At 41.7% G+C, this 18,380-nt stretch overlaps 1 protein-coding gene across 2 annotated transcripts; it reads right to left on the bottom strand.

Annotated features, from left to right (window-relative positions):
* Positions 1-460: 460 nt before the first annotated feature.
* Positions 461-18,339, bottom strand: PRPF4 (pre-mRNA processing factor 4). 2 transcript variants are annotated; one of them, XR_002142007.2, is made up of 15 exons: positions 18,207-18,339; positions 17,261-17,438; positions 14,689-14,875; positions 11,570-11,657; positions 10,862-10,941; positions 10,595-10,688; positions 10,021-10,115; positions 8,781-8,839; positions 7,460-7,583; positions 5,984-6,073; positions 2,657-2,779; positions 2,441-2,548; positions 2,232-2,350; positions 1,341-1,690; positions 461-1,200 (listed from the first exon to the last, which is right to left on the bottom strand). XR_002142007.2 is itself a non-coding variant. In XM_002915783.4 (14 exons), exons 1-14 carry the CDS (start codon positions 18,231-18,233, stop codon positions 1,497-1,499), a joined length of 1,566 nt encoding a protein of 521 aa, XP_002915829.1. In that variant the 5' UTR covers positions 18,234-18,339; the 3' UTR covers positions 461-1,496. The 2 variants fall into 2 exon arrangements, 1 of the variants encoding a protein (XP_002915829.1); XM_002915783.4 differs by having other exon boundaries at positions 461-1,690.
* Between the last annotated feature and the right edge of the window lie 41 nt (positions 18,340-18,380).

Genomic DNA, 18,380 nt, shown 5'->3' with positions numbered 1-18,380 from the left:
CCAAATGCCCAACAGAGGGTACAGCCGGTAATTCAGAAGCTTAACCAGCACTTAAAATATGCAACTATTTGGTTGTAATTAAAATTAGACAAAAAAGATTATTTGGCTATATTATCACACATTCATAATGTACAGGATAGAATTAGGCAAAGCCACTGTCAGCTTCTCTGAAACAGCAAATGAAGAGTTTTGAACATTCAAGGAAAAGCCATCATATAAGCTCTTCTCCATTTCTCTGTATGCAATCCTTTCTTCCTCCAAATTCCTGAATTTTAACAGAATTTTCTGTGTACTTTGTGTTTAGCCGTTGTGTATTTGGGGTGAAAAGAGGTGAAGGTGACTGCTGCATGGCCAATGAGTGTGAATTAGAGTTCAGACCCAGTTTGCTAATAATCTGGCCCACAAGGGTAGTCCCTACAAAAAAACCCCAAAAAACAAAAAAACAAAACAAAAAAACACCTATTAGCAGAGTGTTTATTAAGAAGAGAAAAACTGGAATATCACATATGTGATATCATCTGTTATATCTCAAACCAAAAATAAAGGGGGGGGGACCTCTATGGACCAATGGCTGGGATTCAGAAAATGCCTAACTATACAAAGTAAGTCTTTACAGGACAGTCTTTATAACAGGATTTTACTCTGTAGCAAATATGTAATAAAGAAAAAAAGAGAAAGTTGATGTCGAGGAATACCCATTAGGGATTTTTCTAGTTACCTTGCCGTGAAAGGTACATTCTCTGAATAACCAATATAAAGGAAGTGGCACAACAGAGACGTTTGTTTTCTAGAAATTTCATTGCCTCTTGACAAAATGGCCTAGCTTTGGGGTAACAGGAAGGATGCCAAACTTCAAAGCAAAATGGAAGACGTTTTTGGACAGGGCAAATGTTCAGTTCTGGGGTTCCTGATGCGGTTATCATTCCAAGTGAACTCAACAGGAAGAGGTAAAATCTTCTTTACTGCATAACCCTGAGTATAGCTGTGGTCTACCTCTTCATCTCCCGTTCTCAAGGGAGAGGAAAGGTTCCACTCTGTCAAGGCACCGGTTAACCAGTGTGTGGTGAGAAGTGCCTCTTTACTTGCAGGTTTCCAGACTACTGTCCAGCTGCCTTGCTCTGTGGGTCACATGTAGTCCTGAAGCATGTACCACGTACCAAGTTTCAAAATTAAAAATGGAGCCAGTCACAATCCTGAGTGCTGTGAAGGAGGCAACAGGGCATTCAAACAAAAGATTAATAAAAACAATGTCTACACGGTCCGTGGCAGGGCTTGAAGATGAATATTAAAATTTCAACTACAAAAGGGGTTCATCAACACCCAGAGACTGGGCTGCCTACCTGGAGTGGAGGCTGACAGGGAAATCCAATTCTTTTGAGGGTCTATACATGGTAATTGGCAAAAAACATGATAGAACGAAACATATCAATTCCTTTCTTTTGAAAATGGCTCTTAGGGAAGAGCTTGAGGTTAGAGTCCTTTTTCCATGGTTCTGCCTATTCAGCCATCCAAAGCTTGAAGGTCCTGTCATATGAGCAAGTGGCTATGAGCTGCCCATCAGAAGAAATGTCTAGGCCCATCACTTTGCCTTCATGGCCAGCCAGAGTCTTCAGTGGGGACCAGCCTGGGTGGGTCCAGATCTTGGCAGTGTTATCATAAGCACCAGTGAGCAAGAAATTCCCATGGATAGCTTTAAAAGAAAAGAAGGGGAGCTGCTTGAGAAATTCGAGTATCAAGAGGAAAGAAAATAAAAGCACAAAAATCTGCTAGAATGTATGATTTCAAAAAAGAAGGTATTTCCCCATTTGGAAAAGCCCAATATTCTCATCTACATTCCTACAAGGTCTCCAGGGAAAAGAGACTACAGACTTAGGGAAATGAGTAACATTATTAAGGTCTTCTGGCTCTTTCCCTGACAATCTTTTTAGAACATTAAGGATTCAGTGCTTACAACTTCCAGGGTAAAAAAATGACTCAAAGCATTTATGGAAGTCTTCTTTACTTCTTAAAACAAGAAGCAGCTGTGCCATAGTTCTGTCTAAAAACATGGTAGAAGGAAGGAACTTACAATTTGCTCCTTTTTCAAGAGAGGCCAAATTCCCTCCTATTTCAAGAGAGGCCAAATTCCCTCCTATTTCACTTGTAAGTTAACCTAAAGCCTGGCCTGCATTCCATGGAAGCGCAATCTGTCTGTCCTGTGATTAGGTTTGCAAAACAGGAGGAAAGCTTACGCTCAAACTTGACACCAGTCACTAAGTTCTGATGGGCAGGGATGGTATAGACACAACGCCGTTGTCGAAGGTCCCACACTTTGCACGTGTTGTCACCGCTGCCGGTTGCAATGTGGTAGCTGTGGATCAGGTGGAGTGTTCAAGTTAGAAACAAAGATACATTCTGACCAATACCCCTCCCCGCCCCTCAATCAAGGAGTTTATTTTACCCATTGGGGGAGAAATTTATTCCATAGATTTCCTTCAGGTGGCCTTCTAAGAACATGATACACCGTCCTGTGCGCAGGTCCCAAACACGACCAAATGCATCCAGTCCCCTGTCAAAATAATTTATAAATGAACATTTTAAATCCATTTCTCCATGAAGCTGGGATATCTAACAGGTGAACTACTGAGCTGCCTCTGGCTAGTGGAAGAAGGCTTACCCAGTGCCAGCCAAAGAGCCATCTTGATGGAAGGCAATGTCATACACACCCATGCTGTGGCCTTCCTGATGCAGGATCTCCTCTTGAGCCTCCAAATCCCATAAGCGCCATGAGCGGTCATAGCTACAAAAAAAAAAAAAAATCAAACCAAAAATTAACCAACAGATATTCAGTTCCTACAATGTGTAAAGTACTAGAAATACTTGTAGCTTAAATTATGCTTCTGATGGGGTGCCTAGGTGGCTCAGCCGGTTAAACATCTGCCTTCAGCTCAGGATATGATCCCAGGGTCCTGGGATTGAGCCCTGCATCGGGCTCCTCGCTCCACAGGAAGCGCACTTCTCTCTCTCCCTCTGCCTGCTACTCCCCCTGCCTGTGCTCGCTCTGTCAAATAAATAAATAAAATATCAAAAAAACCCCAAACTATGCTTCTGAAACTATTCATACAACCATGTTAACAAGAAATTCTTTTCTGGCTTAAAAAAATACCTCAACAACTAAGCATATCTGTCTTGAGTGCTACCTGGGTAACCAGGGACTTCCTATAAATTTACTTCAGTGGCTATTTTAAGAATACAATTCCCTAAGAATGGCCCAGCAGAGACTGTTGCCTTCGTTCTTTCTCAATTCCACTGTTCAGTCCTTTCACTCATTGAATATTGGGCCTTAAATTGGATGCTGGGGATATAAAAATCAGTCATAAGCAAATAGATCAATGCAACACAAGAGAGAGTATAGGAAGAGACCTACACATTTTTGGTAAAGTGACTTTCAGTGAGGCCACTAAAGCAATTTCAACAAGGAAAACACAGTCTCTTCAATAACTGGTGTAGAGGGGCGCCTGGTTGGCTCCGTTGGTGGAGCATGCAACTCATCTCACGGTTATGAGTTCAAGCTCCATGCTGGGTATAGAGATTACTTAAATAAATAAATACTGCGCCCAGGGGCCCAGGGAGAGAATCTTAAGCAGACGCCATGATGGGCATGGAGCCCGATATGGGGCTCAATCTCATTACCCTGAGATCATGACCTGAGCTGAAACCAAGATTCAGACCCTCAACCGACTGTGCCCCACAGGCATCCCTTAAATAAAAAAAAACTAGAAAAAAAACCCAAAACTTAAAACAAAACAAATTAAAAAAACAAAACAAAACCACCTCAATAAACTTGAAATAAAAAAACAAATAAATACATGGTGGCAGAATTGTTTGTGTGTGCAAATAAAGAAAAAAAACCCTCAATAAAAAAATAGGTAAAACATCCGGACACTGCACAAAAGAGAATTTACAAACAGTCAATAAGCAGATGATAAAATACTCAATACCAAGAGTCGTAAGAGTAATAAAAATTAAAACTATGAAATTTCACTATGCACTTGATAGAATAGGCAAAATGGTAAAACTGACATACCAAATGCTGGCATAGATGTGAAGCGAGCAGAATTCGGGGATGTAAAATCTACAACCAATCCGAAAGACCAGCTGGGAGTTTTTTAAAAAAAGTTAAACATACATCTACTCGATGAACCTAGCAACTGTATTCCTGAGTATTCATTCAAGAGAAAGTAAAGAAAAACAGGTCTGCAAAAAAGCACTGTACAAGAGTATTTATAGCACCTTTATTCTGACTGACCCAAACCTAGAAGGAGCCCAAATGTCCATCAAAGGAGAATGCATAAACTGTGGCAGAGCCAAACAAATGAATATTCCTCAGCAATAAAAAGGAACTACTGATACATGAAACAACATAAATGAAACTTTTTTTTTTAAGAGAGAGGGGGAAAGAGAGAGTGAGAGAAAGAATCTCAAGCAGGCTCCACATGCTGCACAACCCTGAGATCATGACCTGAGCCGAAAGGAAGAGTCAGGTGCTCAACCAACTGAGCCACCCGGGTGCCCCTAAACGAATCTTAAAGACATCAGGCTGAGCAAAAGAAGTTAGGCACAAACAAGTTCACAGAGCACGAACAGACAGACTTAATTTACGGTGATAGAAATCGTATCAGGGGTTGCTTTGGAAGGGGGAGTTCCCTGGGAAGAGGCATGAGGGAACTTTCCAGGGTGATGGAAATGTCTGATAGGGATGTGGGTTACATGAGTGTATGCATTTGAGTTGTACACTGAAAATAAATCTATTCCACTGCATGTAAATTATATCTCAGTTAAAGAGTTCTTTAACAGGGAGCTTGGGTGGCTCAGTCAGTTAAGTGTCTGATTCTTGGTTTCCACTGAGGTGAATGATCTCAGGGTCTTGAGATCAGGCCTCACATCAGGCTCTGCACTCAGCAGGAAGTCTGCTTGTCCCTCTCCCTCTGCTCCTTCTCGCACCTGCGTTCTCTCCCTCAAATAAATACAATCTAAATAAATAAATCAATAAATTCATTCATTCATTCATTCATTCATTCATTCATTCATTCATTCTTGGGGCACCTGGGTGGCTCAGCCATTTAAGCGCCTGCCTCTGGCTCAGGTCATGATCCCGGGATCCTAGGATCGAGACCCATATTGGGCTCCCTGCTCAGTGGGAGTCTCCTTCTCCTTCTCCCTCTCCCCTTCTCTGTCCCTCTCTCAAATAAATAAATAAAATCTTAAAAAATTCTTTAACAGGGGGCGCCTGGGTGGCACAGCGGTTGAGCATCTGCCTTCGGCTCAGGGCGTGGTCCCGGCGTTATGGGATCGAGCTCCACATCAGGCTCCTCCGCTAGGAGCCTGCTTCTTCCTCTCCCACTCCCCCTGCTTGTGTTCCCTCTCTCACTGGCTGTCTCTATCTCTGTCGAATGAATAAATAAATTAAAAAAAAAATTCTTTAACAGATTCTGGCCTTAATGACCTTACAGAACTGGAAAGGGAGACCAATTTATTTGATTTTTTTTTAAAAGATTTTATTTTTAAGTAATCTCTACACCCAAAGTAGGCCTTGAACTTACAACCCCAAGATCAAGAGTTGCATGCTCTACTGACTGAGCCAGCCAGGTGCCCCAGAAAGGGAGACCGACTTCTAAGCAGAAACATTACAGTACAATGTACAGGGCAAAAAAAACAAAAACAAAAAAACCCACAAAACACCACAAATATTGGTCAAGAAAGAGAAGAGTGAAAATTCTAGCTTTCTGGCAATTAGTAACTGAAATTTCAGATTAACTGCAGTTTAAAAGCAAATACAGTTGGCCCTAACTTTACCATATACTCTCTTCTGATTCTGATTCACTGCAGCCCAAGAAAATCCTACTTGAAGATCTCTGTTCTTAAAATTTCCTTGACAGTTAGTCATAAGGGTTAACAAGATGCCACAGGCCTGTATGGATAGAACAGTAAGAGGATGGCTTACCAGGTGGTACCCAAGAAACGCCCGGATGGATGCCACATTACACGGGCCACACGCACTGTATGGCCTTCAATATCCGCCACCGGTTCATCACTGAAAAAGAATCAAACAGAAGGGAATAAACTATTTTATAGTCATAAATATTCATTGAATTTAACTGTTGTGACAGACGCACTCATTCTATAGGATTCAAGAGGCCAAACTGTAACTAAACTCACTGTTAAAAATGCAGGGCTAAAAAAAAAAAATATGGGGTTAACAATTTATGTTACTTCCCAGAGTCTTTGAGAATTTGGGACTATTTCATATGCTCACAGGGCAAAACTGCCCATAGCATTTCAATAAACGCTATCTCGCTATATGTCAATTCAATACGTTAATCAATGCTTAACGCTATTATCATTTAGGATTAGAGAAAAATGAAAGATAATTCAACCTGACAACCAAAATAGTCTCTTTACACCAAAGAAGTGCTGAGATTCTAGAGAGAAAACACATTTTGATAGGGATGTGAAGCTACAGAAATCAAATAGTTTTGGTACAAGTGGATTACAGATAAATTTGTCTCAAACTTTAGCGTGTTGAAGGATCCACACGAAAAAAAGAACTCCTAAATAGAGGCTTAGTTTCCTTTGGTGGCCATTAAATTCTACTCCCCAGCAACCACAGAAAAAAGAAACACCAGTGAAAGGAAGTAAACAGGAACCCTAAAGAGGGCAATTAAAAAGGGAACTTTGTCAATGTGCATACATAGAGCTAATCAAAGCCCTAGGGGAAAACTCGTAAGTGATACCAAAGCCAATTTAAACTTACTGTGCTCAGAGCTAGAACCTGTCTGGCAAAGAGTCCAGACACTAATTAGCTCTGTACAAAAACCTGGCAGAAAAGTCGAATGTGCTTTCCCAAAGAAAACTAAGCAACTGAATTCCGATTTCTTTTAGCCAACAAAGTGCTTTCCCAAATTTCTTGGAAGACAATAATCCCATAAATACATTAAAACCCCCAAACTGTTGTAATGGGAAAATACGTTCTAGGTAAAGGAGGACGCTGTTGGGAGGAGACATCACATCCTTAGCAACACTGCCTCAGAGCTTCACTGTCCTCTCTCCTGCGGCCATTTGCTAGGAGCCAACGTGGGGCCAAGAACGTTCTCTTTAGTCAATCTACCAAACAGTGCTTTTCTCCAAGTCAGTGTATTGCACAGGACGTATAAATAGATCTGTCCAGAATAACTGGAGTGGGAAAACAATGGCCACTGTTTGAGGCAAAAATCAAGGTCCAAAGTTAAATAAGGAAAATCTGACGTAACTCCTCTGGTGAGAAGAGGTCAAAGAAAGAAATCCTACGTTCTATGTTCACACCGTTCCCTTGACTCTTAGACCATCTCTGGGGTTAGATGCCAGATTTTCAGGTCCCAAGGACCAACCAAGCAACTATTTACTTTAGTGACTGCAGTATGGGCAGAACAGTCATGTTCACCTGTCAAGGCTCCAAAGCTTCACAGAACCATCAGCAGCACAAGAGGCCAGATTGACATCTTTTTGGTCCAAGGAGACAGTGGATTTTGGATGGAATACAATTGCTCCTACATTTGTGTTATGGCCTGAAGGAATATAAGAAATCAAAGTTAAAGGCTTCCCACCCCTTACAACTTATGTGCAAAATAGACTATAAGGAGTAACACAATATATTAGGGAACATGTGGACAGATAGGATATTGAAGTGACTACCTGAACTATTAAAAAAAAAGAACTATTTTATTTATTTATTTTTTTTTAAAGATTTTATTTATTTATTTGACAGAGAGAGAGACAGCCAGTGAGAGAGGGAACACAAGCAGGGGGAGTGGGAGAGGAAGAAGCAGGCTCATAGCGGAGGAGCCTGATGTGGGGCTCGAACCCATAACGCCGGGATCACGCCCTGAGCCGAAGGCAGACGCTTAACCGCTGTGCCACCCAGGCGCCCCAAAAAAAAAGAACTATTTTAAATTAATATTTAAATTACATTAAAAAAAAAGGAAAACACAAACTCCCTTTACTTTTTTGGTTCAGAGATTGTACAAGGCCAGAATGGGGCTGGACATGAGAAAAAAGTGGTTTGTGCACAAAATTCCAGCCTTGTGGTGAGAACCAAAACCAGACAATTCAAATCAAGAATTAATCTTGTGTGGGGGCGCCTGGGAGGCTTAGTTGGTGAAGTATCTGTCTTTGGCTCAGGTCATGATCCTGGAGTCCTGGGATCAAGTCCTGCATTGGGCTTCCTGCTTAGCGAGGAGCCTACTTCTCCCTCTGCCCTTCACCCCACTCTTGCTCTCTCTCTCCAATAAATAAAATCTTAAAAAAAAAAAAAAAAAAGAATTAATCTTGTGGGTACTGGGTCTGAGTGTCAGGCAGGGTAGTAGAGTTTTGCTGTTTGACAGGGTTCACCCTGGGAAAATGAGTGAGATTTATTGTTATTGTTTTTTTTTCCTGAGTAAAGCAATAGAAGTTTATTAAGTGAAGATATGGAAAAAGCTCTCAAGAGTGAGAGGGGTCCCGACAGGGTTGCCCTCGAGTGAGATCTGAACAAGATTCTTTTTTTTTTTTTTTTTAAAGATTTTTATTTATTTATTTGACAGAGATAGAGACAGCCAGCGAGAGAGGGAACACAAGCAGGGGGAGTGGGAGAGGAAGCAGCAGGCTCATAGCAGAGGAGCCTGATGTGGGGCTCGATCCCATAACGCTGGGATCACGCCCTGAGCCGAAGGCAGACGCTTAACCACTATGCCACCCAGGCGCCCCTGAACAAGATTCTAACTCACCTCGCAGAGTGTGAAGGAGGTTGCAATCGGGAACAGACCAGAGCTTGCAAAGCCCACTCCTATCAAATACAAAGGAAAGCATCTCAGCCAGGGTTGGTCTGGGAAGGAAAAGGTACCTTGGTAACATTCCTAAAGGACAATCTCTGCTCACCCCCAAAAAACTTTACAGTGGTACACAGAAAAGGAAAACGAAAGGGCTTATGATTTGATGGTTTATAGAAGAAAGCTGCATCCACATCTCATGCAACCAGACACCTCTACAGGACTATAGTTAATATGGTACAAGTTGCTATCCTCCCTAACATTTGGATTGATTGGTGAAGGAAGGTAGGACGAATTAAACTATCCAAGAATCATATTAATAATGATACTATCTCCTTAAATAGGAATAGCATTTTGCTGCTTACAAAGTACTTAAAATTTTTTTAAAAGACTTTTTATTTCAGAAAATTTCCAACAAATTACTTTTTTATCTAACACCTCAAATGACCCTTATAGTAGACCTGTGAGGTACATAATGTAGGAATGACCATTTCTACTCATAAGGAAGGTAGCTGAGGCTTGCAGAAGTGGGGGGACTTGAGTATGTCCTTGGCTTTCTCCTGAACCAATCTCAATTTCTACCCAGTCAAGTAGTTCCTGTGCATACAACATAAGGAAGCTTCCCTTCTCACTAGATGGCCATGTCCCACAAAAATAACTAAACAGAGCAAAACAACAAAGTTATCACATCCTGAGAGCTTTCTGCATACGTGGTGGTAACTAAAAAAAAAAAAAATTAAAGATAAAAACAATAATTCATGTTTACTGAGTCCTTACTACATACCACACACTATCAATGTAAAATGGTTTACAACATTATCTCACCCTACTTTACAGATAAGGAAACTGAATCTTACAGAGTATCTTGCCTGGGTTACCTAACTGAAAAGAAAAGCTATATTGAGCTGTGGAAACCAATCAGTCAATAAACTCCGTATCTGCTCCAAAAGGCTAGTGTCCAGAACATGACTGACACTTCATAGATCTCTGGGGTCCCTTGTGAATGGAAAGAACTGCTAAGCGCAGACTATCTTGTATAATGTAATGGATGAGCGCTGGCATCTCTAGTTTGGTGCGATCATGAGAATCAGAGACAAGGACACAGAAATGAGCATCTAAGACAAAGGCTGTTTTTTTCTTTTTTCCCTGAACCTGTCTTCCACTTAGGGAAAAATATCACTGTAAAAACAGGACTTACCAACAAGCTGTGGCCAGCATTTTGGAATTAGGACTAAAGTGGCAGTAGGAGATAGGCCGATCATCCCCAATCTGACTGCAGAAATTATTCAAAGACTTCAAAAAAGGAAAAAAAGGACAAATCGTAATCATTAACAGGCTAATCCCAGAGTTTCTTGGCTTTTCCACAGTAAAAATAAACCCAACTTTCTAGTTTTAGCCCACCCCCCTAAGATTCTTCTATACTTCTCCTGTTAAGAGACACTCATGTTCACGAACAGAACTCCAGCATGCTGTCTCTGACACTAGTAGTACTATTACTTTCGCTGTCTGCTCAACATACACAGGAAACCCATGGAGAGAGCGCAAATACAGCTTTGCTATATTAAAAGGGAATTAATAAGCAGAACCAAAGGCCTCCACTGAATACCAAGCACAGTAGGTTCCTGCCACCCTAACTGACAGCTCTTCCGGAACAGCAAGCGTAAGCAGGGAGGGATAATCATAGCTGCCTTTACCTTCCAAGAGGCAGGCCAAAGTAGAAAATCTAATTTAAGAGCCCTTACTATACTGGACAATCACTGAGAGCATCTTACCCGGAGAGATTTGTGCAGCTCTTGCATCTGGGAGGTCCTGGTTGTCTCAGGAATCTCTTTATGGAGACGGGCCTCTTCCAAGCGTTTCATTGCCCTGTGACACAGACGCATAATTACCATGAGCAAACAGGATGAAAAAAGGGTCCACACAAGTATCTCTACCACTCAATTTTCATTTAACCACAGTCTTTCTAAAACAGATCCTCAGTCCTTGAAAGGAAACAAGAAAAAAATACACTTCTTTCTCCTTCTAGAGGCTCTCTTTACCTGGGCAGCGAATAATTAGCAATCCACAGTCTAGCAACCTTCAGGCTGTTTGGTCCTTCATGGTACCAGGTTTGCTGATACTGAAAGTTAAATGAAGAGCAGAAATGTTAAGTCTGAAGCATTCCTGCCCCTCTCATAGCTGTCAGTTCTCTACTGTAACTGCCCCCAAAAAAGGTGAATTAGTTCAGTAATAGGATGAAATCAGGCATGTGTGCTTTCTACTATGTTTTTATAAACTCTTATTGGATGGCTTCTGGCTCCTTGTTAAAAGTTACACCAGGGGGGCGCCTGGGTGGCACAGCGGTTAAGCGTCTGCCTTCGGCTCAGGGCGTGATCCCGGAGTTCTAGGATCGAGCCCCACATCAGGCTCCTCTGCTATGAGCCTGCTTCTTCCTCTCCCACTCCCCCTTTGTGTTCCCTCTCTCGCTGGCTGTCTCTATCTCTGTCGAATAAATAAATTAAAAAAATCTTAAAAAAAAAAAAAAAGTTACACCAGGAACGCTGTTTTCTTCTTGAATGGGAAACCTACTTACCTTCACTTATACCTACACAGAAACCACAAACTATTGCCAACAACTACTCCTGAATGGTGAAATCCTCAAACACATTCCCTTTCCCCTGGCAAAGTGAACCCTGACAACAGAAAATGAGAGAACTAACCCCTCATTTCCTTCACTTTTATACTGGGAAGCCAAAGACATATTTTACCTCTTCTTTGGACTTTTTGGATTTCTCATCATCTTTTTTGGTTTTTTTTAAGGCATCAGTACCAACCACTGAGAGGATATTTCTTAACCTGTAACAAAAAAGATTAGAATTTAAATGACGAGACTGTGAAAAGTGTGTGTAAGAAGGGAGAAAGCTTGCCCTACTCTCTCAACATTTAAATGGCAAACAACCTTCTTTAAGAGTCAAGCTGTCATGCCTAAACTTCCAGTGTGATTTTTTTTTTTTTTAAGTAACCTCTATGCTCAGCGTGAGGCTCAAACTCACGACCCTAAGATCAAGAGTCGTATCTTCTTCTGACTGAGCCAGCCAGGCGCACCTCCAGTGTGATTTTGTTTACTCAGTCTTCTTTATTTGAAGATTCCCTAACTTGAACTATAAGCAATTACCCTACTCAATTTAGAGTCAACTAGCCCCAACACTGCTACCACTTGGTCTGTGAAGACAGCCAACCTTTGTTCAATGCCACAATGTGCTGGATACTGACTAAGGTGCCAAGTGTACAAAAATGACTAAGAAGCAGTTCTTGATTCCAAGTAGCATAATCCTGGCGGGAGGGGGGGCAATGGAGAAGGTGGATGGACAAAGAGTACCAGGGAACCACAATACATTACACTAAGTATTATGACAATGGTAAGTACTGGGCGCTAAGGGGGAATATAAAAGATATACCTAACCTAGGCTTGGGGGGAGGACCAGGGAAGGTTTCACAGATGAGGTGTTTCCTAAACTGAGTCCTCAATTAGTAAGGTTGATAGGTCAAGAACGGAAAAGGACAGCTGAAGCAGAGGGTTCAACAAATGTAAAGGTCTGGATATAAGAAAAGCACGGCAAACTTAGAATCACAAATATCTCAGTATGGCTGGAGCATGGAGTACCAGAAAAGGGCTGGTGAGAGAGAGGGCTGCAAATGTAAGTAGGGGCCAGGTCATAAAGAGCTCCTTATGCCATAGTAAGGAGGGTTTACATTTGAGAAAGGTTCCCTGGGGAAGTAGAGAGAATAGACTGAAGAGGGAATAACAAATGCAAGGAAATAAGCCTATATTTAGAAATCCTCTGACTCGTAATGGTGGACTGAACTAAGACCGTGGCAGGAGGGACTAAGACGTTCACCTAAGGGTCACAATAATAAGAGACTTTGCTGTTGGTTGGAAGACAAACGATAAACAATAAAAGTATACCTTTTGAAAATGCTATTAAGAAAGTAACATACTATGATAGACAATAATGGAGGGGCTTACTTTATAAGGGCTCAGGTGATAAAAAAAAAAAAAGTCTACTTTGACAAGGTGGTATTTATGCTGAAACCAAAAGAATAAAAGGCTTTAAAAGGCAAGAGAGGGGAACAAAAAGAGAAAAAAATTAAGTGGAAAAACAGAAAAAGAATTTGACTATTCCAGGAAGACCCGTAAGGGTACTAAGTTGGGAAAGAGTGGCATAAGAGGTTGAAGAGCACGAGCAACAGTTTTTTACTGTTTAATAAGAAGACACTGATGGATTTTAAGCAAGCGGTTAACACAACACGTTTGGGGCTATTACAACAATCTAGGTGTGAAAGCAATGAAGGTAGAGAAAAGAGGACACATTGGAGGTACATTTCGGTACAAATCTAGAAACACATTTTGGTGATGGATTACAAAAGAGGTGAAGCAACTGAAACCTGTGAATGGTAGTGTTATTTGCAAGGAGAACAGGAGAAAGGCGGGGAACAGATGAGTTCAATCTGGACATATCCAGTTTGAAGTACCTACAGAATATCTAGGCCACAGAGATCTGGGAGTCATCAGAATATACACAGTGAATGATGCCATGGGGGTGGATCTGATCGCCCAGGGTGAGTGCAGAATAAGGGCGATAACTGCAGCTTACATAAAGATCAGGCAGGGAAAAAGGGGGCTTAGAAGAATTAGCCAGGTAAATAGGAAGGAAATTAAGATTTGGTTTTATGAAAGGGAGTGTTTTCAAGGAGGGAGTGGATGACACGGTCATTCTTAGTAAGATGAGTTAGTGACCTTAATGAAGAGCAATTTCGATGTGGCAGTGGTCAGTTTGCAGCAGGCTGAAGAGTAAATGAGGGCTAAGGGCCCGAAGAGAGTGCTACGTGAGGAGTAGATGAGCCTCAAGGAAAGGGGGCCCATGGAGGGAGGGGTCGTCATCCATGCCTCAGAAGGGCCTGTCATGCCCAGGGTTCATGGGTCACTGTTCTCAAAGCGCAGGGACAGACAGGTGGTGGCATGCAGCACCTCCTCCTACACTGTCCTCTGGTGGAGAAAGCACTGATCTGTCCCCCCCAAGTTCGCTCTTCTGAAATACCTTTTGCACCCCTCCCCCATTAGGACGAGTCCCCTCCCATCTGGGAGGCCCCTTTTCTTTGTCCTTTAGCCCTTTCTGGGACCCAGCCACTTGACCAGGGGCGCCCCCTTCTCTCCTACCCTTTCCACCTTGTGGCCAGCCAGGCTGGGTTTGTAAGATACTGGGCTGGTACACAGTGGTTTTTTTTCTTATAATTTAAACAGGCCCAGCATTACTGGTTCTATTTAATGGACATGAGATATGGGAGGTTTTAAAGTGACTAAATGCGCAGACTATGCAAATAAGGAGAAAAAATGAAGAAAGGGAGAGATGCGACAGTGGACAGGAAGACAAAGGAGGTCCTCATCACTGCGCATGACTAGCATGTCACTAAGAGACTCTGAAACCATAAAACCACAAGAGGAGTATCATTTGAGGAAAGTGCCCCTTTTCAATAATAACCCCCAAATACTTACCATTATGTTTTACGACACTGACAAGGGGAACGTGTGTGTTGCCTAAATTCTCAAAGTTCAACAACAAATATTTACTCAACCCACAGTTCCATCTTGGGGAGGGAGGGTGAGCATGTTAACACCCTATTCACAGTTTATAAAAAAAAAAAACTAGTAGTGGAGTAAAAAACTGGCCTACTCAGATCATGGACTAAACTGTATAAAAACAACTTAGTAAGGTATTTTATTAACATTACCTGAGACATTCTATTAAAGTTTTAGCTACAAGTATCAACTGAAATTTGAAAGTAGAACCTTGTGATTAAAAAAAGAGCAAATATTTAGAAAGGGCACCTTTCTCTTCTTTCAGCAGGACCTTCTCCAAAAAGTGTGATGGGCTCCCCCAAGGCTCTAAGGCAAGCCTTGACCTCAGAGTCATCAGTGGAAACATTGATTTGCCGGGCTCGCTTTCTTCTCTCAAACTCGGCTAATACTTCAGCCTGTCGTTCACTGATGTGCTCTTCAATTTCAAACACCTCTCCTATAAAAAGAACAGGCAATATCAGCATAATCACCAGATATTATTCAAATGGGGGAAAGATAATTTCTTACCGTTGTAGTCTGTGTATCCCCTAGGAACTAGCCTATTGTATACATCATAGTTTACTGTTTCTGTTTATTACATTGTACCAAATACAAAAAACTAAATGACATAGCTTTAAAAGGCAGGAAATCTGCGCAAGTCACCTTTTTTTTTTTTATTATTTTAAAGGTTTTATTTACTTATTTGAGAGACAGAGAGTGCACGCACAAGTGAGAGGAGAGCAGAGGGAGAGGGAGAAGCAGACTCCCCACTGAGCAGGGAGCCCTGACACAGGAGTCATATCCCACAAGCCTGAGATCATGACCTGAGCCAAAATCAAGAGTCAGATGCTTAACTAAGCCATGCAGGTACCCCTCACATCATCTTGTTTTGACAACCTTACACCTATACACACACATAAATTAGATGAGATGAGAAAGTAAAAGTACAAAGCACCTTCAGCAAATGAATTAACTACACCTTCTATCCAGAAGATAAAACAGGCATGTTATTTTAACACTTGCCAAAGCTATTCTCTAAAACAGTTCTAGTCTGGGGAGATCTACAAATGTAACTAGTAAACTGGAGATAATTACCACGAAAATGCTATCCTTTGGCTATAGGCTTTTGGTTTTTTTTTTTTTAATGTTCAGTTAGCCAACATATAGTAGCACATCAATAGTTTCTGATGTAGTGTTCAACGATTCATTAGCTGCATGTAACACCCAGTGCTTACCACAACACGTGCCCTCCTTAATACCCATCACCAGGTTACCTGTCCCCTCAGCTCCCTCCCTTATATAACCCTCAGTTTGTTTCCCAGAGTCCAGAGCCTCTATGGTTTGTCTCCCTCTCTGATTTCTTCCCAGTTTTCCCTCCCTTCCCCTGTGGTCCTCCACTCTTCCTTATGTCCCATATATGAGTGAAACCATATGGTAATTGTCTTTCTCTGCTTGGCTTATTTCACTTAGCATAATCCCTTCCAGTTCCATCCATGTCTTGACTATAGGCTTTTTGAATAATCTAGCAGTTAGCTTTAAAACCCACACTGAATACATGGACTTTTTTTTTTTTTTTAACGTAGGCTCCACATCCAGTATGAAGCCCAACGTGGAGCTTGAACTCATAACCCTGAGATCAAGACCTGAACTGAGATCAAGAGTCAGATGCTTAACTGACTGAGCCACCCAGGTGCCCCTGAATACAAGGATTTTGATGAAAAAGCAACAATTACCGTGGTGATGGAGCCTAAAACAGCCTAAACAGTTAAAAATGTCATTAACATGCATGTATATAGAAAAGAAAACGTGTGGGAGGATCAATAGGAAACTTAACAGAGTCCTTTCTGTAGAGAAGTCTATTCATTCTATACCCTCAGTATTGTTTGAATTTCTTATGACAAACATGTACAACTTCATTTTAAAAATGATCTCAGGTTGTGAGATCGAGCCTCATGTCAGGCCCCATGCTGAGCGTGAAGCCTGCTTGGGGTTCCCTCCCCCTTTGTTCCCCCCACCCCCTCCCCTGCACATGCATGCATGCGACTGTGTGCTCCCTCTCTCTCCAAATTAATACATAAAAAAAATAAAGATATAGAGGACCATTAGTTATTGACGTGGAAAGCTATCCTCAATGGTGCATCAGCGAAAAAATGCAAGTTATAAACACAATTTGTATACCAGTTTCACTTACGAAAAAAGTAAATTTTTACAGCTTTATTAAATTATTGGAAAGATACAGAGCCAATTAATAAGGATTACAGTATTTTCTACTTCATACATTTCTACACTTTTTTTTTTAAGATTTTATTTATTTATGAGTTTGAGAGAGAGAGCGAGCACAGAGTGAGAGTGAGAGGGAGAAGAAGACTCCCCACTGAGCGGAGAGACCAATGCAGGGCTTGCTTCCAGGGCCCCAAGATCATGACCTGAGCAGAAGGCAGACACTTAACCGACTGACCCACCGAGGCACCCTAACCCTTTGATTTCTTTCCAAATAAAAATACGACTTTTATTATTTAAAACAGCTATTTCATTTAGCATGAAAAATCAAAAAACAAAAAAGAATGTTACAAACCATAGTAGCTTCAAACCAATGCCAGAACTATACTAGATCTCCAGAAGACAAATGGAATCAATTTGAATCCAAATACACACTGAATAAATTCCTGGTAAGATGACTAATGATTCAATGGGAAAAAAATTGTATAAAAGGTTTTAAGAAATGACTCTTTGGATGATGTTAACTGGGGTAGGCAAAGGATGGCCTTACATAGATCCAAGTTTAATTGAAATTTTTGACTATAATACAATGATAAAGAGGGACTCACAATTTGCATCTTACCAGAGGTTATGTTAATATTTCCTGCTTCAATTCCAGCTTTAAGTCCTTCTTTCCCCAAAATCCCAGACTCTCCTTTGGCCAGACGTTCCCTCTCCTTCTCTTCTAAACTTCCATAATAGATGTGTGGTTTCTTCACAACAGGAGCAACTAAGTCATCAGGTGCCTTAGTTTTGGTTGCCTGATAATCAAAGACATGGAATAACCTGAGGCTTAATCTTAACCATTTACAAGGCTTCCCCAAAGGATGGAGCTCAAACTGAGCTTCAATCCTATTTCCTCCCCAAAGGAAAGGACAAGGTGGTCACCAGTTAAGATATCTTCACTGATTGGGGGCGGTAGAAGTGTCTCTCAATTACCTAGGTTTTGCAGATAGGGAGAAGCTGATAAAACTAGTCGATTACTCTTGGTAATTTTTCTATCAAAGATTTGCTCTGGAACATATTTACATCATTCCGTTGCAATCTCTTCTTGGGTTTTATGAAACTTCCAAGGCTACTGCTCATCACAGAAGGAATATCAAAGATCACAAATAACCAACGCAAAATTGAGGGGAACTAATTAGTTCCTGGTCTATACATTTCAAACGTGTTCAGACGTAAGGCAACATATATGAAGTTAGGAGGCCTTACTACAATCAAGAAGTCTGACGTAGACATAAATCTGGGCCAGGACACTACTCCCTTCCAGAGTTCCCTTTCTGAACCATTTGGAAGAGGTATTTACAGTACGGGGCTGTAGTGACAGGTGCAAATGAACTAAAACACAGGAACGCACTTAGAGATCAGGAAAACGCTGCTCCTCTAAGACAGGACCGAGTCTCGCAGCCTTTTTCACCTCAGTCCTCCACGGCCTTAGCCCGTTCCCAAGCGGCCCTATCTTGCAGGAACCGCTCCCTTCCCTCCAACCCCCCTCCGCGTTCCTCGCCAGAGTGAGCTGAGATCCGTACCGTGGAGGAGGCTCGTGAGGTAGCCATGCCGAGCTCCCGAGACGCGAAACCCCAGCGAAAGCCGAGCCCTACGTTTCAGACCATCCACCGCGCGCCCAACAAAGCGGAACTACGTCACCTACCGGAAGTGGCCTATGGTCGACGCAGCCTCCTGGGTGGCGTGGAGCATGATGG

The sequence above is a fragment of the Ailuropoda melanoleuca genome, chromosome 7, assembly GCF_002007445.2.
Source record: "Ailuropoda melanoleuca isolate Jingjing chromosome 7, ASM200744v2, whole genome shotgun sequence".
Taxonomy (NCBI): Eukaryota; Metazoa; Chordata; class Mammalia; order Carnivora; family Ursidae; genus Ailuropoda; species Ailuropoda melanoleuca.
Note: the sequence above shows the minus strand (reverse complement) of the source record. Positions and strands in the feature narration are given on the sequence as shown.